The sequence below is a fragment of the Hermetia illucens genome, chromosome 5, assembly GCF_905115235.1.
Source record: "Hermetia illucens chromosome 5, iHerIll2.2.curated.20191125, whole genome shotgun sequence".
NCBI classification, from domain to species: domain Eukaryota; kingdom Metazoa; phylum Arthropoda; class Insecta; order Diptera; family Stratiomyidae; genus Hermetia; species Hermetia illucens.
The window spans coordinates 68,096,442-68,118,081 of record NC_051853.1 but is presented as its reverse complement, the minus strand read 5'-3'; the positions used below and the strand labels follow the sequence as shown (position 1 = coordinate 68,118,081).

The following is a 21,640-nucleotide window of genomic DNA, read 5'->3' as shown; positions in this document are numbered from 1 at the left end:
TTTTTTGCTAGGAACCCAAGTCTCCGAGGAATACATAAGAACTGACAAGATCATAGTCTTGTACAGTAAGAGCCATGACCCTATGGTGATTTTCGACCCTAGGTAGGAGAAATTATCAACTGGCTCAAAGTTGAAGACTCATATCGTTATTGTTTTCGTTGCTCTAATTGGTAGATGAGAAACAATGAAAGGGGGATGATGATGAGAAGAGGTGAAAAAGACTTGACGGACGCATAGATCCATTACCAACATCGAGGTGCCAACGCAAAGAAGCCCTGTGACGTAATATTTATGGGGCGATGGTTCGGAGGGGAATAGGACAGCAGTTAGATGGAGGAGGTTTAATGGACAAAAATTCCACATGATGAAACACATGTATCAGTGTCCTTTGAAGCTTTCCACTCTCGGATAAAAAACAGGTAAGGGTTTTATACAAAGCTTTACAGAGCCGACCCTATGTACTATCTTGGGATCAAAGAGTTTCCCTATAAAGATACCTACTCATTATATTGAGTTTACTGGAACTTAAGATATTATGGTATGACAGTACTTCACCATATTGAAGTGAAGTTCATAAAGCGACGTCGAGTGTTAAATAAAGTTCCGAGCTTTCTATTTTCGACTTGTTTATTTTTGCCACCCATGCACTTTCCATGCTACCTAAAGATCACTCTTGCAACCACGCTACTGTTTAGTTAAGATTTCATCCCAAACTTTCTCAGAAAATATTTCAAACAAATAAAGGCTGGAATTTTACGTTCTCATTTTATTTTGCCTTTTCTAAATACGTTCAATTAATTAAACACTAAATGGAGTTGAATATTCAGTAAGATACTTTCAGAATTGGTTCCTATACACTCGTTGTTTCTTCTGATTCTTTTTGGCTAAAACGCGTCTGTTACGAGGTTGAAGCCGTTGTTTGAACTGTTTTTGTTTCCGCTTTTTCAAAGTGTTCTCGACGTATCTGCCTGAACCGCGCACTCTCTTCTGACTTTTTCGACCTGCCTGATTATTTCCTTTGACAGCATTAGATTCGACATTTCTGTACAAGGGAAATCGAGCCCCGGTTCCAGTTCCAGTTCCCGTCACCGTTCCGGTACCAGTTCCCGTGCCAGTACCTGTACCAGTAGCTGTGCCAGTGCCTGTATTTGTACCTGTGCCTGTTCCGGTACCAGTACCCGTCGCTGTCCCTGTTCCTGTTCCTGTCCCAGTGCCCGTATTTGTGATGGTTGCTGTAGTTCCGGGAGAAGTGGCAGTCCCTGTGCCAGTTAGGGTTCCCGTGAGAGTGCCGGTAAGAGTAGGTGCGGCGGTGGTCGTAGTTGTGCCCCCTTTGATATTTAGTAGGTTTTGAATCATTCCCGTACTTATGAAGAACCTTCCTTTGTATTCATCGAGGTCAGCATTGGTTTTAGTCGAGTTTGCTTGCTTCGCTGGTACTTCTCCCGCATCACGCCCCAGCTTTATGTACCGAATCTTGGCAGCTATAAGATTAGAATATTATGGTAAAAGTTAGCCATGTACAAGCAAAAAAGTTCAAGTCAAAGTTTTTGCCATTTGCTATGTGTTCCTCATCCTGTATGGGTGGTATCTGAATACTGTATCAATGCATATTTCCGCAGGTTGACAAGTAAAATAAAAGTCGTAATTTATAGTAGCTATCGACCTTCAGTTTATTGTTCTTCAAAATAAATTAAATAAGTTAAGTATAAATTAGAAATGGACTTTAATTACAGGTAAATGTTATATCAGGAAGTTAGTTTCTATTCAGGTGTTGCTGCTTCTGGCTTTTTTTAATCAGAACACGTTTACGATTTGGCTTCACAAGTTGTTGCTGCGGTCGTTGCTGGTGAAATTGTTGCTGCTTGAGTTGTTGCTGCTGCATGCGTCGTTGCTGGAATTGTTGTTGGTGCTGTAATTGCTTGCGCTGCTTACGACCATTTTGCTTTGGTTTTCCTTTAAATTGCATCTTCTTTTGACCTTTTGGTCCCCGTTGACTATTTCTGCCCTTAACATTTCGTGGAGCATTTCGATATAATGGAAAACGCGCACCACCTGTACCAGTAGTACCACCTGTACCCGTGCCTGTACCCGTATTAGTTACAGTACCTGTACCAGTACCCGTGCCAGTACCGGTTCCAGTAGCAGTGCCAGTTCCAGTTCCTGTTCCTGTTCCCGTCCCTGTCCCCGTACCTGTTACTGTACCAGTGCCAGTGCCAGTTCCGGTACCTGTACCCGTATTCGTTAATGTTGCCGTAGTGCCTGGTGACGTTTGCGTTCCAGTTCCAGTAAGTGTCCCAGTGAGAGTTCCAGTAAGAGTGGGGGCCGCAGTAGTTGTTGTTGTTCCACCCTTCAACTGAAGCAAGGCCTGTAGCATGCCTGTGCTCAGGATAAACTTCTCTTTGTATTCATCAAGCTCAGCATTACTTGCTGCAGCTGCTGCTTTTGTTGCATTCTTCTGTTTCAGTTCGCCAGCATCACGCCCAACTTTGACGAATCGAAGTTTTCCAGCTGAAATATGATGGGTAAATAGTATATTCGGGTATAGGTAGTGTTTGTGCAAAGAAAGAAGTGTTTGCCATTTCGTGTGTGCAATATATTCACATTGCCCATGCCAACAAGGTGTAAAAAAAGTAAATAAGATCGACCGGACCGACCGGAATATATATTGCAATTGTAATGTACAAAATTCCTGAAAAATATTGTTGAGTAGTCCACATCCCTTACCCTCGAATATTGCTTTGACGTTGAGAGATAGCTGGTAGCAGTTCACGGTAAAACTACGAGGATCCAACGCATCAATATTGAAACTAAGGGTTTCTACTCTCCAGGTAGCAAGATGCCGCAGGATTCGAATTAATCCGGGTCTGAAAGTTCACAAAGTTTGGAAGCTTCACCAGTTTCATATTCCCCCATGAAGAAATCTGTGGAAGCCATGACCGCTATTTCAGTGGAACGCCTGCATTTAGTGCCAATGGAGCAGTATAACAACTCCCATAATGGAAGAAATTGGAAATCAGGCTACAGTCGTCCTTCTCCTCGCATCATTGCTTATATCTTCTAGAAAACGGGAAGAGGAATGAATGCCAGCAGGAAGCTTCTACCTATACTAGGAAAAGTGGAAGGAAGGACTACTGGTGAACTGGACGCAATTGGTCTAATACTGGTATGATAAAGTGAATCCATGCGGATGTGCACAGTGAACCTGAATAGGCTCCTAGCTAACGGCAGAAGGAGGCGCGAGAGAAGGCGAATCTCCTCGGGAATGAGGAGATGTGCTTCCTTACATCGCCAGCTGCGACAACAGCCAGTGAAAACGTACACATAGAAACGGCGTCATCCGCAAAAAGTAGAAATAAGCTGGTAACCCCAGTGAGCCTCATACTGGATGCAGCGGACTCTTCGGTCAACTGCTGCTCTTTATCACATAAAAGACTACACTGTCGTCTAAAATGCAAGAACTAGCGACTCTGATAATTCATCCGTAGTCAAGTACTCTTGAGCTCTTAATAGATTTTGTTGTGAACACCCAACATAATTGTCAGGGAAATAGTATATGAAATTATAGAAGGGAAAGCCACATGATTTCATTATTTCAGCTGATCTTAAGGCAGTAGAATGTGCGCCTTAACGTTCATGATCCACGAAGAAGTGAAGTAATTGCCCTGACAATTTGTAGTTCAAAATTGTTAGAGTTGATTAGGAGCTGACGGATGATCAAGTCTAACTGCCAGACCACCGTTAACTTCAGTTTGCCTATTACGAGCAGGAATTCTACGAAAATGGATTGGTTGGAACTTAGTGAATATCTTGGCGATCAAGTACAGGTTCTTAGACGATTACGGACTCCTTTGGCAATAAAATCTCAATTAAAAATTATAAGTCACAAACGTTTAGAGTGCTTTTGGTGGGTGTGTCCTATTGACCAAAATAAATGCGGAAAAACGGTTTACTAGCGGAACTGAGAAAACACAGGAAATTAACCAGACGACTTCTGAATAGCGTAGGCAACGCAATAAAAATGAAGGGTAGTTAATAAATGGGAACTCCTAACATGAATTCACGAAAATTGTTAGAAGTTCGAAATGAGAGAAACTTGAATGCGAAAGAGAGACTCTAGAACTGTGCAGAGCTTTTAAACGGATGAGTTGGCCAAATTAGACTCTTCTAGAACACCGGGTATTAATTGCGCAAATTCAAAAGTTGAGGGTCTATACTACCCTTTGGGATGTACGTAATCGTGGAGAACTGGCGACTGAAGTAAACAGTTGGGATTTAGTGATTTCTACAGGCCCCTCAATAAGAAAGTGTTGCAAGGGATACTAGAAAAGTGTGAAAAAGTAAAAGCTGTTATACTTTCCTTCCAGTATTTAAAAACGTTTGGTACGGATGGCACCTATCTAGCGCTGTTAAACTAGTATTAAGAGAACTTAAAACTACTTGTAGTAAATATCTTCCAGGCGAGTCTTGTTCTGGGTACCTCTTGCCAGTATATAATTTTCGTACCAGAAGTTTAGCAGACAAATCAGCATAATATTATGGTCACTGAAACGTTTAGAGAAACTGGTTGAGCGCCAAATTCGCGACAGGCAGGGGCGTATCTTATTGATAAAAACCAATATGGTTACCACCATGGAAAGTTCTGTCAATGTGTTTTTCACAGTGTTGACTTCTACTAAGTTTAGTATATTTTGAAGTCCATCAGTATTTCAGTACTTTTTCTCATTCAATCGGTCCAATATCTGTCTGTTTGTCCATCTGCCTTTCTCTCTGTGTGTCTGCCTGTCTGTCATACGCACCTTTCTCAAAAACGGCTATACCGATTGACGAGGAATATGGTGGGAACTGTGATGCCCACACATATAATAAGCTTAAGGGGGGGTTTCAGAATCGACTTTATGTCCTTACGAAATCTGATGACGGTACGTAAATAGTGCATTAATGAATACTTGGCGGCAGTCCGCTCTAGGCCTGCCTTAATAAGGAACTCCAGACATCCCGGTTTTGCGCCGAGGTCCACCAATTCGATATCCCTAAAAGCTGTCTGGCGTCCTGACCCACGCCATCGCTCCATCTTAGGCAGGGTCTGCCTCGTCTTCTTTTTCTACCATAGATATTGCCCTTATAGACTTTCCGGGTGGGATCATCTTCATCCATACGGATTAAGTGACCCGCCCACCGTAACCTATTGAGCCGGATTTTATCCACAACCGGACGGTCATGGTATCGCTCATAGATTTCGTCATTGTGTAGGCTACGGATTCGTCCATCCTCAAGTAGGGGGCCAAAAATTCTTCGGAGGATTCTTCTCTCGAACGCGGCCAAGAGTTCGCAATTTTTCTTGTTGAGAACCCAAGTTTCCGAGGAATACATGAGGACTGGCAAGATCATAGTCTTGTACAGTAAGAGCTTTGACCTTATGGTGAGACGTTTCGAGCGGAACAGTCTTTGTAAGCTGAAATAGGCTCTGTTGGCTGACAACAACCGTGCGCGGATTTAATCATCGTAATTCATGAAAAAATGGAGAAAATCATTTCGATTTTTTTGGTGAAAATTATTTCATTTTTTTTGAACATCTGCAAAATTGTTAATTTTGATTATTTTCAGCTGCATTGAGGTTCATATTCTTATAAAATAACTTAGTGATGTAAAATTATAAACTTTCCGGTTTCAGATAAAAATTGAAGTGGTTACACGTCCCGCAGTTGGAGAACTTCAGTTACGGCGTCCAGCAGAATATTGTCAAGTAACTCTTTTATTTTTGGCTTAAACTTTTCAAACAAATTTTCCAAAGTTGCTTGGAATGTGACCAATATAATGTCCAAATTTGATTGAATTCCGAATAATTCTTCGTACGACAAAAGCTCTTAAAAGTATGTGAAAAAAGGCCTTCCCCTTTAAGGGGGGTCATATATTCAAAAGGGCGGTGTAAAATTTCTTTTCATCGAATATTGTGATGTTGGATATCATATGAAAGGTTTCGATTAGTAATTTTTGTGTGGTCGAAAATGATGATTTCTGTAACGGACCCATTCTGAGAAACTACCCAACCGAAGGTGAATATAATTTGCAGCCACTCATTGCGGAATTTCGCAGTTCGAAGAAAATGCAACGTCATTCGCACTTCACATAAAACTCTGTCCGAAAACGCCACGATATTTGAGGAACATTCATGGATATACTTAGAATATTTTTCGATAGATTCGTATTCGCTCCGTGGGAAGAAAACCGTTCATTTCCGAAAGTAATCGAGAAGACAGCGGTTTATAAAAATTTTGAACTTTTGGTGTTCATTTCTGTGGTCTAGTCAATACAATATATTTAGGCTCCGTCAGTGAGCGAGCTAAAAACTCGCGACATACATGCAACCGGCAAGCCTTGTGGTGAGAATCAGTTGAATTGGAGCTTCAAAGACACCAGAGTGAATAGATTGGTATTTATTGAATAGAACATGAAACGGAAGTGTACTTTAATGTCTTGTCCTATAATTCATTACAAAACCCCTCCTTAGGTATTGGAGAACCATTTGTTTTCTAGTAGAACAACAACAGGTAGTACACTTCCTTTTCGGTATGAGAATGGTCATGTAGTTACAATGTCCAATGCCGACTCTATAAACTTTATTCTAGTTAAACGTCTGCAGCAGTTGGTTGAACTCGAGGTCCCTATACGGCATATCTCCTTAAAAATTATATCGGAAAGGCATTGTAGGAAGTTAGGAACGAAACGTCCCCTTATATGATTCAATACCTTTCTAATTCGAAGCAGCCTTGTCTTACATTTAAATTGAAGTTCAATTTTATCATCATTGACGGCGCAACAACCGGTATCCGGTCTAGGCCTGCCTTAATAAGGAACTCCAGACACTCCGGTTTTGCGCCGAGGTCCACCAATTCGATATCTCTAAAAGCTGTATGGCGTCCTGACCTACGCCATCGCTCCATTTCAGCAAGAACCGGTATCCGGTCTAGGCCTGTCTTAATAAGAAACTCCAGACTCTGCGGTTTTGCGCCTAGGTCCACCAATTCGATATCCCTAAAACCTGTCTGGCGTCCTGACCTACGCCATCGCTTCATCTCAGGCAGGGTCTGCCTCCTCTGTTTTAGTCTCATCATTGTATCGTCTTATATGTGCTCAAATGTATGCTCTTCAACTTCCTTTTTCCTAAAACAATTTTTCGCAGTGTACAAACAATATTGGCAAGCACATTACACGATATACATGGGTGTAACAAATTTTTCAGCAACAAGAGAGGCAATCATTTATTAATTTTGTTCGAACCTGAGTAAGCCCATATAAAAGTACCATTTAGGGCCTTTCTATCACATTTTTAACACCATTATTTTTCCGCTTCCAACAACAGTAGTCATTTCTTGTGTTCCTAGATCCAACAGTGAAGACTGAGTTGCTGAGCAGCTTTTGATTGCGTATCTTTCCACGAAATCATTATGCTGCAAGGGTGCATAGGGCAGATCATAATTTAGCTGCATAAATGTATAGTATGCTTACTACTGATTGCTCTGTGCTAACGTGGATGTTAACCGCTTCTTACCGAAAAAAGGCACAACTTAATGCATGCCCAACGATATGCCGATTGCATGGTAGTGCTGGCTGTTGAGATCTCGAAAGGTTGTGTGGAAAGCTGAACCTTTCAACTTCTAGAAAAACTCCAGAGTAATTAATCTGGGTACCTGGTATCACTGGCAACAATTAGATTATCAGTAGCATTGGCACTACGCGGTTGTACTTTGTTCATTTCTCGGGAGATGACAAATGCACATCGCAACATGAAGGATGTGTTCTATAGTATATGAAATATACTGCAGCCTTGGAGAATTTCCCAAGAAGATGACTTCCTTACAGCCACGAGAAAGCTCAGCACGACAGATTGCAACTATTTCTGTATCTAACGCGAAGCATGTTGTCAAACATCATAATAATAATCGTCGGCGCTGCAATCCATATTGGATCAAGGCCTTGAAGTGTGTTAGAGCACTTCATTGAAGACCGTAACGGTACACTACAGTACACTGTAAGAGGTAATGTGGTCAACATTGCGCTTGCCCGAGATTACTACCCTGATTTGACTCAGGTACTCATTCACAGCTCAGCCGACTAGTATCCGGCATCAAATCACGATACAAATCCCACTGCCACCAGTGAGATTTGAATCGCGACCTTCCGTACGTCAGCTTTGTGCTCTAACCACTCAGGTATCTGGACAGCCAAACATTAAAGCCGCTGTAAAATACTTGAACGAGGATCGATGAGGGTGGGAATTATATGAGTCCTCCATATTGTTTATCAGGCAGTTGGTTCCGAGTATTTTTTGTTTTGTCAAAAGGCCTGACGAAATGAACACGGTAACGAACAGTAGTGATATATGCTGTCATTCAAATTATTGCGTTATTATGACCGCGGTAAATTGGTGGTATGGTATCTTCTATGGAGGCTTTTTTTAATTTTTCATGTAAAAGGAGCACTACGGTTTCATTTGTACATAGTTTCTAGTGTATGCACATTGAGTACGTCCGATCTTCACTTCAATATGATAGTGTATCTTAGTATTGCAGTTATTTGAAGTGAAAAATGCAACTTTGATCTAAAATAATTGCGCTGATAATAGTAGAATAAGCCACCAAATTCACTAGTATAATGCCCCATTTCATGGGCTATGTGAGATTATATGGTGATAAGGTGAATTTTGGGATAGGTTTTTGGTTTTACAAAAAGTATACTTTCGTCAACTTAATTATTTGAGCAGTCGTCGGAGTTGGGTCCTAGATATAATGTACGGAAATCATAATTGGGTTCAGATTTTTCATTTGGATAATTTGTGGCTATATGTACTTAGAGCAAAACTTAGAAACAAGCCAACCCACCCCACCCCACTGGAATATATTTGGCAAGAAAAAATTTATATGACCTTGTTACCTGCTTGCGAAACCAACCCCCTCCTCCTTAAGTTCTAAATCAACTTCCAAAAATGTCATTTACTGATTGCGTCGATGTTCACACTTCCAACCTTTCCACCAAGATTTATGTCAAAGTATGTTGTGATGAAAGTACGTATGAAAGAGAGACAAACAGTAGATTTCCACAAAAACTTAAAAACCATGAGAAAATCTGTTTTGGAAGGCTTTATCTAAGTCAAGTTGTGCGGCACGTTAATCCCCACTCAAGAGGAAGGTCGAGATTACTCGGAACCGTGGGGTTCAAAACTGCTATTTACGTTCATGCTAGAAGATTCCCCACTTTTCACAAAGAATCGTCTGAACTTTGGGTCCATCAAGATACCACTTCTTGGACTAACAAATTAAAACAAGTTGAAAACTGGAAGCTCGGCGCTTCAGGTATGAAAGGTTTTGTTTGTTTCTTATGAAAGTATATTGGAATGCAGAACTATCTAGGGGCTAGGTAGCCCGTAATATATATGCTTATTTAGTATATTAAACTACTCGCTTTAGTGTGATACTGATATTTAGAATTTTGGATTGTAGTAAATTTATACGGAAAAACAACTTTGAGCTACTGTAACTTTATCTGTAATAGAAGGATTTTGGTCAGTGAGTGTATAGGGCTAGTTACATGATTCTTTTAGATTTTTCGGCTAATCAATTCAATTTCAATTCAGTTCATTGATCATCAAATTTTGTGTCAATAAGTATCGCCATTTCTGAGCAAAGTGCATGTATCAGAGAGACGGACAGTCTCAGGGGGGACCCGAAGCTAAACGGCTTGGCAGACAATGTTACAGGAATGAGAAGAACGCAGAACGGAGAACTATTCCTGGAGCTTCGGATGAAAGGACGCTCAACTATTAAAACACGGTTGGTAGATCTTAGGTGAGGAAGTGATGGTGAGACAGTTAACCCGTGGGAGACTTCAACGCATGATCTACCGAGTGGGAAAGCAAGGTTTCTTATAAGGGTTCTAGCTAATACCATAAGCACCTATACCTTCCGTAAAGAGAGAATAGGTTCAGTGGTAAATATTACCTGTAAAGGAGAAGAAATTACGAAGAAAGGCGAAGTAAAAAACTAGTCGAAGGGATCGGCGGAAGGCCTGAAAGTAAACGGAATTCTTCAAAGAACTCTGCGAAGCAGCCGACATCAAGTTGAAAGGAAGCAGGGTCCCGCGGATAAAGTGACCATTTTATTCCTACAACAATGTACTATTGGAGCGGAAAGAGAGCACCCCACAAAGGAAGGAAAGTATAGTAGAGGATTTTCCTTGCCAAATGGTATAGGCTGAGAAGCAACCAGGCTGGACGAATACCGAACGTGGTTTTGAAGGCGGCGATAAAAGCAAGACCGGAGTTGTTCATTTCCAATACCTTCTTGGAGGAGGGCATTTTCCCGATTCAGTGGAAAAGACAAATGTTGGTGCTGTTACTGCAGAGTGATAAATCGCCTGGAGAGCTATGACGGTGTTGTTCTATTTGTTTGCTGGATAATATTAGAAAGTTGGTGGAGCGTATTATATGCAACAGTCTGCTCCCAATTGAAAAAGTCATGTCTACACAGCAATACGGTTTTCGCTGGGTAATCAACAGTGGATGCTATCAACGCAGTAGTCAATCTGGTAGAGGATACAATTGCAGCTGTAAGGTGGCAGGGCGGAACAAAAAATGCTCTGCCACCATTGCCTTTGACGGAAGGAATGCTTTCAACTCAGCGCAATGGCAGCATATGATAAGATCCTTAAGCCAGCTGAATATGCTCGTATATTCAGCTAATCATCAGCAATTATTTCGTGGATAGAAAGTTCCTCTATAACACCGACGTAGGCCCAGTTGAATATTAGATAACTGACGGTGTGCCTCAAGGATCAGTGCTTGTTCCACTGTTCTAGAACGTGATGTATTATCATGTGCTGCGCATCAAACTCCTGCGACAGGTTACCCTTATAGGCTATTCAGATGACATCGCAATTGTTGTAGAAGACAAACACATGGAGGATGTTATCTGGGTATGGAAGACATCGGTTAGGCTGATCGAGGATTGGTTGGTATCACATGGATTAAAGTTGGTGGAGTACAAAGCAGAGGCTGTACTGGTTAGCAGCCGTCAACTGAAAGAAATTCTTCAGTTTCGTGTGGAACAGCATGTGATAGAGTTCAAACCTTTCATTAAATACGCAGGCGTTATGCTGGATCATCGATTGACCTTGAGGGAAACTTGAGCTACGCAGGCGAGAAAGCAAGGAAAGCTGCGCTAACTGGAATGGCACCCAATATTGGAGGACCCAAACCACCGAGGAGGCTGCTGCTACCCAAAATTTGTTCATCCATTTTACTGTATGCAGCACTCCTTTGGACAAAAGCCCTTGATGTTCAGGCGTATATGCGAAAATTATTTTCAGTATATTGTCTGTGTGCGTTAAGAGTGTTGTTAGTACATTCCGAGCAACGCCAGACGAAGCAGCTTTCGTAGTCACGGGAATGGTGTCCATTGATGTTGTGGGTTAGTAGATGTCAAGACCGTGCGACTGGAAAGCACGTAGTGACCATAATGCTGAAGATCGACGATGAGAAAAGAGAGCACGTATGATTAGGATGGAGCAGCAACTTTGGGATAATTCTCACAGGCCGGGTCCAAATTGCCAGCTTTGGATTATGCGCAGACATGGAAATGTGCACTATCACTTGACGCAGTTTCTAACTGAAGATGGTGGATACCGGGGGTAGTCACATCGTTTTGTACATGAAGATTCTTCCTTCTGCCTGTTTAGGCATTAAGGTACGAGGACTCGGAGCATATACTCTGCTTGTATTCGAGATTTGCAAATGAGGAGGAACAGCTTCAACTTCTCTTGACAAGACCTTTACAATCGGAGACAATCATTCCGCAAATGGTCGAATCCCAAGAAATGTGGAGTGTAGTTAGTGGCCCCATAAGCTGGGTTCACGAGAAGCTTCGAAGGTTAGGCGCTTACGAAAAAGTGGCAGGGTGGGAACAATTCTCACCCTAGGAGTAAGCTGGTAGTATTTTAACCTGACCTACGATGTAATATCCCTAGATAGCGCCGTGGGGTATAGCGGGCAAGGAGAGGTGGTTTTAGAGGGTCAAAGTCCCACAAAAAATAGACGAACAGACAGGCAAAACAGACATTGAACCGCTTTGCTTTGCAAACAAAACCTTCAAAACTAAAGCACAGTCTTAGTCCGAAAACTGAGATTGCAAAGAAGTGAAGAGTAGACGTACATTACCGGGGACCAATTTTGACGATTTTATATATGTAACTCAGGTAATGGAAAATGTGAAAATTCCAAGGCGAAACTTCTGGCTGCTTTGATCTCTTTCGAGGAAATCAATACTCCACATGTTCTGCAATCTTATCCTCCAACAGTTCCGCAACTCTGTGGGGAATCAGAGTTGGGATCTTGTGCTGAAGTTCACTTTTATCGAATAGTTGTTAGTGTAAGTCCACTACGTCATCGTAGTAGATGGAGAATGCATTGCGAATTCCATTGCAAATGCATTCCAAATTCCATTGTAAAGCTGTATTATCGAAATGTGGCAAGGTTTCAAGTAGCAATATCTGAACGCCTGGTGGCAGTGTGGGACTCTACAAAGACTTACTGAAGGCATAGAAGGTAACAGCGAGCTCAAAACTTTCTGGCAACAAGTAGTCGAGATTGTCCCCAAAACCGGTGTAAGGATTCCAAGTCGGAATAGCGGGAACTATAACAACGGATTTAGCAAAAAGGTTAGGAAGTTTATCAAGCAAATCATCTGGACGCGTCCTGAGTCGGAAAACTAGAAAAATCCACCCACATCGAGATGGTGAGAGCTACTGAATAGGGCAAAAACGTGACAGTATGCCAAACAGGAGTTTCGGTTTGAGATTCCTTGCCAACCCCGGTGCCAAAGTCTCAACTATATTTCGAGCAGTGGAGAAAACACTGCCCCTTACATGCAGATTATCAACTATATACTGGTAACAATATACTAATTGCTACCCGAGGGAGATGTCCTATAAGCTATTATTGAAGCTGATTTATTGAAAAGCTTTAAATTAATTTTAGATATATCATAAAAAGGCCATTGATATAACGAAAGCTATTAGAGGTTTGTGGATTTACACAGTTTCCATCATCCTCTTTTAACAGAACACACAGCCCACCATAAGACAAATTGCGCCTCAACAGATGGGCAGCGTACAATCAACCAAATCTACCGCATCGTGATCAGCAGCTAATGTAAGAGTTGTAACCATAATAAGATTCAACTGCCTCTTTCAGACCGAGTTCAACACGGAATCCCTGGTTAATGCAGCTGTCGTTGGACAATGAAAGAACTATCTTTCTGACGAGATGGCCGAAAAAGTCAACTCTTTTGGTGTGATTCAGGTTGTCAGTCACACCTAGGAAGTTCATTACGCTGCTTAAATATGGAAGTATGTACAGAGGAGTAAAGTCCTTGATGATTACTGCTTGTAGTGCCAAATATGATGCTCTCTCTGCTATCGAAACAAATTCTGGCAGATTCAGCGTAGTTTGGAGGGGGAGTGAGAAACGCAATTTAACTTGGTGGTGGTCAGGAAAACAAAAGATGTTGCGGATAATAACGAATTCAGAACTGTATTCCGCCTAGCGAAAGAACTTACAAGTGATCCCTAATCTTGCGGCGGTAGAATCTTCAACCATGGTGGGCGGCTGTGAAGCTTGAATGGCACTTCACGACAATTCGTATAGCATCGAGTGGAGTTCCAATTCAAGTGGCGGGACATTATTCTATTGTTCCTCCAAGCAGAAGTAGAATCAATCCCGCTATCAATGCATTCAGGCGGAATAAAACCTCTAGGCTCAACATTTCCCCGGAACTGTGTGATGCAACGCTTGTAACCTCGTCAGATGCACTGTTTTCACTCCTTCTAAAGTGCTGACAATTGCGATCTTCTCTGTATAGTGAAAGCTGGGAATGGCAAGTATGATAGAGAAGAAGGCCACCCGTTTTGAGTTGGGGTATTTGCGTGCTTCCTAATATCTTCAGGGTAAGCCATCAACTTTGCAGTTACCCTGAAAATATTAGGAAGCACGCAAATATTCCAACTCAAAATAGGTAACCTTCTTTAAATGTAAGATTCATGGTGAGATCGGACAACACTACATTCTGTCAGTAATTCTTTTGTTTTTCGTTATAGCTTACGTTGTCTATATTGTCTTGCTTGGAGGACATGAACCATTACTTTTTTCCTAAAATATTCTAATCACATTACTTACACTTACTCTCTTTCTGTGCATTGGATCTTGGCTTGATTTGAAGGGTGAAGGACGCGACCGCAATAAATACCAACAAAACCGAGGTGTTTGCTTTGACAAATCACTCTCATCTTATCGTAATTTGTGTATCTGGATAGCGCTATTTCTGCTCACCATTGCGTCAAGCTGAGTAAACTAAATAACATGTGCGACCAGTCCGTAAGGATCACGAGTAAGTCACATATTAAGAGGAATTATAACTTCGCTTTTTCAATGCCATGCATTAGCCTAGTGTGCCTAGTGAAAGGACTGTTTTGGATAAGCGGAAAACAGGGAGAGGAGCGTCGCCAGCTGGGGAACCCTGACAGAAGATCAAGCACCTCCCCAGAAATCGGCAGTAATTGCTATTTTTGGTCACTTTTGCAACCCGTTCGACTCAGCATCAATCTTATTAGCTCTGGCATATGCATTGGCACTATTAATGCAACTTTAATCAAGAGAATTATTTCCATTACTTTTTACCAGGATAAGCATAATAAGTTCTTATTATCTCTTGATTTCTATTAGCAGAATGGTAACATGTTTGCTATGCTGTAAGCAACGTAAGTTAATAGGCTAGATTGATGTGGAACGCGAAAAGACACTCGGAAAAGTGAGGTTTATTAACTATCTATAGAATGGAGAAGAAGAGGGTAAAGCAAAAAAAAAATCGAGCATTCGAGATTTAGAAGTTATTGAAGGATATCCTTCTTATACGTTGGTAAGCCGTAAGCTGCAAATCCTGAAATAATTCCTGGCAAAAACATTGAAAAATGCTTGTCAGGAAAGGGCGTAAAATCTTCCGAAATTTTGCGTCGACTAACTGCCCAATTGGTCGAAAAAACGCTTTCAAGGACACAAGTCTACCGGTGACACAAACAATATTCCAATGGCGAGTGTCAGTACAAAATGGGAAATGGCGACCGTGGACGGGTAGCAGTAAGATGAAATTTTTTCAATCCGTAAGATGATTGAAGGGGTCAGCCACCTTCCAATATTGGAAATTGTTGTACTAGTCAGAATATGCTATGGGATGCCGAAAGGCGTCGGCAGGACCAGTTCCTCGCCTCCTTAAGAAGATCAGAAAATAAACCGTTTTGATTTTTGGAAAGACTATTGACACGACATCTAATAGAGGTGGATGGTGTGATGGGATGAGGTGTGGGTGCTTCATTGACTTGTTGAAATAGGTAGGTCAGAGTGGCGAAAACCTCGAGAAGCGGCACCGCTTAGACTTGTCCTTTGGTTCGCTCTCGTATCTTATCATAACATGGCTAGGTTACTAATTCGCGTGAAGCCGAAAACTAGAGTCACCTCGGAGACCAATGAGTCGAAAGTAGGTTCTTTCAACAGGAAACAGTTATCAATGGGCGAATACAGCTCTGAACTAATGAAGCAAACCAAGAGAGGGAGACGGCAACAAAAAAAATACAAAAAGACTACAAGCTGTCTATGCCTTTCATATTGACGATACTAATATATGTTGGAAAAATTGGACCTAGAAAAAGCGACAAAAGGTCGATTTATATATTTGAGAGGAATATTCTGTAAGAGACTTCCGGACCAATAGAAGAAGGAGATGTTCGGCGAATAAAATGCAGCTCTGCCATTTGAAGAGAAGAACACCAAAGTATGTAAAGTTCTGTAAAATGAAATGGACCAGGCATATCGAGCGAATGCCGAACCAGCGCTAAGAAGACTGGCCCAATAAAACCGACCTAAAAGTTGATCTCAGATAGAATGGGAGGACTCAATCGACGCAGACAGTGAGACATTGCTATGCTTTTGAAATAGAAGATACCATTTTTGGGTCGATAAAATTTGGAAGTTTTGTATAGGGGAGAGTAAGACTTGTCAGGGAGTAATGTTGCATTTGCAGAAGAAAATCAGCCAATAGACGGCCTAGTTTGGGCCACTGTTGCAACGAATTTTTTGCTGTTAACAGAGGTTCAATTTTCAAGCATATTTTGATGCGAAGCTTTTATACTTTTTTGCAGAGTGCAAATAGTGTTAATCAATCTCAGAAACCTCAGATACAGAAGACCTTAATAACCCGAAAAAGGTTTATTATTAGCTAAGCAACATAAGTATAAAGTCAAATGGAACGAGAAATGCATTGAATTCTAGACTAGGCTAGGCTAGGTTGTTTATAACTGATTATATCATTCGTTTTTCTTAATTGTGCAGCACAGTCTTTTAGCAAGGCCATTTCTGATCAATACGGTGTTGGACAACTGTAAGCAACTTACTTTCAGAGGAGTCCCAAATAGTTCGAAGCTTTTAAACTCATGAAGCATAAAACTAGGAACCGCTGTGATTACGATAAGTGGGATTGGTGTTCTATAATTAACTGAAAGACTTTCACTAATTATATTACATATTAGCTGATTATCTAAGGTAATTACAAAGCTAACTTTTAATTATTTGTAATTTCTTTGTATTTGGGGGATTCAAACAAGTCAAACTTTAAGGAGCGCCTTTTGAAAAGGAAACAACAAACACAAAGAGCACCTAAGTACCTGAAAGTAGTATGTGCTGAGCATTGACTAGTCTCAATAGTTGTCTTGATCAAGGCGCAATTTTTCAGGCTTGCACCGACTGCTGCCAATTATTAGTTCGAATCTAATCGACTCATGTATCATGGGATCGGCATCAACGAATTCTCGATCCCTGGCTCCCAAGACTATGACGCCCGCATAAGTTCAGATATCGTGGTTGGGTTTACTGATGTGAAGATTAAAAAGTAGGGTCGATGGTTGCACATCATTCACCCCAATATCGACATAAGTAAATTGTAGAAAGCTTAGGTTCCTTCCACCACATCGAAGATTTGTTCTCTAGCGACACTATCACGGTCTTATGTGCAATAGTCTCAGAATCAAAGGACTCGAAAGAGTAGACGGTGAAGTCAAATATATTGAATCGAATGTGTGCCGGACCATTTCAATGCTAAAACTTTTGGAGTTACTATGGAAGACATAGTCATAGTGCAGTTTCCTGATTAAAGGACAATGCGCTTCGGAATTCTAAATTTTGGATATTGCAGCTTATGTAATTAGAATATATTGCAAATGTATGAGTTATGAAGGAATATGGCGCTTACTCAAGCAGCCTTCGTAAAAATTCCAGACATGCCAACCATTCCAGCAGAAAAATTTTAATCTTCAAAATGAGGGCTTCTTGAAACGCACTGCATTCTAATTTTATCAGCAGAAAAGCTGACTTAAAGGAACCTCTGCGAGTGAAAAATATTAAATTTATTTTCGTAGATTTGGTTTCGATCTTCTAGGTAGCAACTCTAACATCCTTGTTTCGGTCTGTACATAGTCTTTCATCATCGTATAGCTATAGCAGTCATATAATGAACCCTTACATCTGATGACAATCAGAGTCCCGAAAGATTTGTTCGAGGGAAGCAAATTTGGAGCGTTCTAGCACTTGAAGGCAGCTTTACGGATATATCAAATTCCCAAACTAGATTTGGATTTAAAAAATCTAGTTCATTTTATTTAAGCAGATACTGTACAAATGCGGTGCAGTTTTGTTTTGATTTATATTATTGTATTTGGCAGAAGCAGAAACCCAATCTGTTAGTTATTACAGTTTATATTCTTAATTTCTAGCTAACGGCCAGTGGTGGCTAGTAGTTAGTATTAAGATTCACTTCGCTGCTATGAGGATCAACATCTTTTCATCCTGCTTGGCAATGATTTATTCTGTTGTTCTGTTAATAGCTTTGTAGTAGTAGTTTTCCAGGCAACAGGTCGTAGAGAGAACCACATATTGTTGAGCAATAACCAAATTAACTTCTATTCAGTAGAAGAATATTGAGTAAATCTAGTCTAAACGGATAATAGTTAATTCTATTTAGTAACCTTCCACCTGACTGAAAAGCATCCTTATTAATACCAAATCATCAAAAAGGAAAAAGATCCAAGTAATTCTATTCTCATTGGCTTTTTTTGCTATTTCAGGGTTACTGGCCTAAGTCTTTCGTTTTGTGAATTGAAATTTACCGCCGTTTTTTTGTCAATATGTCTTTTCATCGTTAATTACTTAGAAAAATTTTCAAGTTGCAAGACCCTTGATTCTATTTTGAACAAGCATTTTTGACTTAAGTATTGTTTTCGGTTTTAAGGACACGTTTTCAACCAGATGATGAAGGAAACTGCTTTGAGGGTGTCGTGACTTTCAAAATAATTAACAAATTAGTAGAATACTGCAGTTTATGTTTTCATAATAGATCCCTTAAAGTTCTGTACAGGTTAACCGTGTATGTCCTCAGAAATTGCACATTATTAGGATGGCTTTCGTTAAGAATGTTTCTATGTTCGTTCTGGAACTGGAGTTTATACTAAACAAGCTACTTTGGCACAACAGCATTGAAGAAGATATTAAGAGATATTGAATAAAGATAACCGAATGAGGAACACATATTTATATCAGTGTCACATTTAAATATTCTATAAAAAAAACCAGGACTTCTACAAATGGCAAAAACTTTTGAACTAAAATGGCACTCATACCTCCTAGCGCTCCAGAAAGGCAAAGGAGAATCATAAACGCTGTCAGATACCGCTTCATTTTGATGCACTGCACTCAAAATCCACCGAAATATGACTGAAGGATATTCACACCAGAACCACCGACTACAGGCCTATTTCATTACTTCACCAATAAAGTGTAAGATTCGATAAATTTGTTGAAACTGAAATGTTTTCGGAACAAACAGAGCCTTTTATTATCGACGATTTTTGGGGTCAATGGTATGAATGATGTGCAGAAAAATCTACCGGTGGTCATTAATTAGATAGAACAGCACATGGTGGAATAAATAGACAAAAAATTTCATCAAAAAAAATTTCTTAAAATTTTAACAGGAACAACGGTATAATGCTTACGAACGTGCGGAGAAATTGCGGAAAGATTCGACTGGTACTTGAAATAGAATTGCAATAGAGGAGCATCGTGATACTTAGGATGGCCTGCCGTCTGGCTCTTCCAATCACTTGAAATTCCTTTTGAAAAAGACAATAAGTATGAACTTCAAGTGGTCTGTATCCGCCACATAAAAAATGATTGCATCTTTAATTGTTAGATATTGAGGAAAGGAGGGAAGATTTGCATTTATTTCACTTATTCAAAAGAGAATAGAATCTCTCATATGGAAGAATCGAAGCTGGATTTCTTTCCAGATGAACAGTCAAATTCGACAGCGCTCCTCTACCTAGCCTTAAAGCCTTCGAGGGAACGCAACAATACCACACGCTTTGGCGAATTATTGTAACGCCACACATAATCTTGATTGATAGGTATTAACATTAGGAAAAGTAACTTGTTGTACTGTAAATGATCATTCCTACGAGTATATGTTACCAGTGGGGAACATTCAACTCTCCTTTCTGACCTATAGGCTCAACTCAATCAACCGATGGACCTTTGTGGCAGAGAAGTTCCCATTAAAAGAACATAATGATCGCGGGTTACTAGCAGACCAACTTTTCATATCTATCACGATGCTCCCCCATTATCTAAGATTGTAATTACGAGATATGAGTGCGTACCTTTCAATTCAAAAACATGCCCGCCGAAAAAGTCAATGCACGATCAGTTTCGAATAGTATTGGTTGTATGGCTATTAGTCATAGTGTGCCTTGAAGAGGGTCTGAAATACAAGCACTTCTTCTTAAGACGTCTCTAGCTCCCAATTCTAAATTTTCTTACTTTTAGTTGGTCTTTCACTTCTCCATGGTTAATTGTATTTTCGATTTAGCATTAATAATTTGAAGAACATGCATGGTCTTCTACATTGGGTGGACATGGTTCTTGCTTGCGTGCGCAGTTGGACATTAGCTTCGCAGCCTATGAGTGGTTGAGGAAAAGTGTTTGCCGGGGGATCTTTGCTTCTCTGCTAATTTTTTTTATCTGTTGCTTCTATCATCGAATCTGCGTAATCAAAAAAATATACAATCAAAAATTCGAACAGTTCATATCTTACATCTATTTTGAATCTGACCCATTTAGTTATTTTTAACTGTCTCATCAGGTTTCGAGGAAGTTAGAAAGTGTGGTACATTCCTTATTAAGTACAACTGGAATTCCCACTACAGTTACCCATCGGTATATTTGGAATTTATTCTCAATTCGTCTGTTTTTTTTTCTAGTTGCTTTGATGTACTTTACTGGCAACTAACGTTGTAAACTAAAAGAGCGAAAGTAGGATGACGTCTGAAAAAAATTAGGTTGGTTTTCTGTCTATTATAGCTTTTTTGCTATCAACGGGCATTCAGTTCTGCTATCTTCAGAATTAATGTTACACGAAGGGTATGCATATTTGAAGGAGCGAAAGTACTGAATAACTATTCTAAGGAGTAACTTCTCTTTACAAACTTCTTTCATGTACATGGCTCCAAAAAAATAGCACCATGTGTTTTGATGGTTTTGAGAAAAATAGCGTAGTTTTTACTGCCCCAGATTTTGCGTTCTTTGGGCTTTTTACCTTTTCTTGTCGGAAAAAATGGTGGAAGCGGCTTATTAGAATGAGGATGCTTGTAAGAAACTACTATATAATTTCGCGGAACAGGGCCGGCCTTCGCAAGTAGTGCCCGCCTATCAAGTCCCCAGCAAAGGTGTTATAATCCTTCACTCAACGATCAGCCGGGAAAGTTTCAATCATTTGTTTTGTGTAGATCAATCCGTGAGACTTCGATGATGTACTGAGGGAGGAGATGCTTCTATTGCAGTTAATCCACGGACAGTATGGCTCCGCATTTATAGTGTATGCCAATAAACTTCCCATACTTATAGCTCTTTACCTCATATGTAATCCGCTTTCCTGATCAGGATGCCCTCTAAACGTCCGTAGGTATGACACAGGCGGTGTATATAGAATGATTTTTAAGTAAACCTCTGTTGCGAAGTCGGTAACCAATTCAAGGGGTATGATCGGTTTGAATAGAACTGGAACAACTCTGCGGTTACTTTTTGTCTTTGTTTGAAATCTCCACGCTTGCGGTCAAAGATAACCTTCTGTTAGCTCTTGCAAACTTGACAACTAATGCAATGAAATGTTTCCCCATCAACTGCTAGCGGTTGAAGACTTAAAGGCCCTGAAAAGCATATGAAGAAAGTTTTCTTAAAATTAATGCAGGAAGAAACGAACTTTCTGATAATTTTGATCAGCCGCGGAAGTGCGTATCAACATCCTCCAGAATTTCGGTTCCACTACTTTGCAATCAGCCAACTTCCAGTAATAACATATCCCATGATGCACTTTGCACTTGCATGTTTGTAGTCCCTCCATCATAGGTTTGCTCTGAAGGCCAGCTTGAAGATTTGCTGACTGATATTATACAAACAGCTTCTTAAGCTGCTTGTTTGGCTCGGTGGCCAGTTCAC

At 40.4% G+C, this 21,640-nt stretch overlaps 1 protein-coding gene across 2 annotated transcripts; it reads right to left on the bottom strand.

Moving 5' to 3' along the window:
• Positions 1-763: 763 nt before the first annotated feature.
• On the bottom strand, positions 764-18,939 carry LOC119658468 (putative per-hexamer repeat protein 5). 2 transcript variants are annotated; one of them, XM_038065886.1, is made up of 2 exons: positions 18,769-18,939; positions 764-1,481 (listed from the first exon to the last, which is right to left on the bottom strand). In XM_038065886.1, exons 1-2 carry the CDS (start codon positions 18,824-18,826, stop codon positions 838-840), a joined length of 702 nt encoding a protein of 233 aa, XP_037921814.1. In that variant the 5' UTR covers positions 18,827-18,939; the 3' UTR covers positions 764-837. The 2 variants fall into 2 exon arrangements, with proteins under 2 accessions (XP_037921814.1, XP_037921813.1); XM_038065885.1 differs by lacking the exon at positions 764-1,481 and adding an exon at positions 1,646-2,508.
• Between the last annotated feature and the right edge of the window lie 2,701 nt (positions 18,940-21,640).

Excerpts from the sequence above, each read along its gene's own strand:
- LOC119658468 (XM_038065885.1), bottom strand. The coding sequence starts at position 18,826 with ATGAAGCGGTATCTGACAGCGTTTATGATTCTCCTTTGCCTTTCTGGA. Across the intron at positions 2,509-18,768 it reads CCTTTCTGGAGCGCTAGGAG|CTGGAAAACTTCGATTCGTC; the intron begins GTATGAGTGCCA and ends ATCATATTTCAG.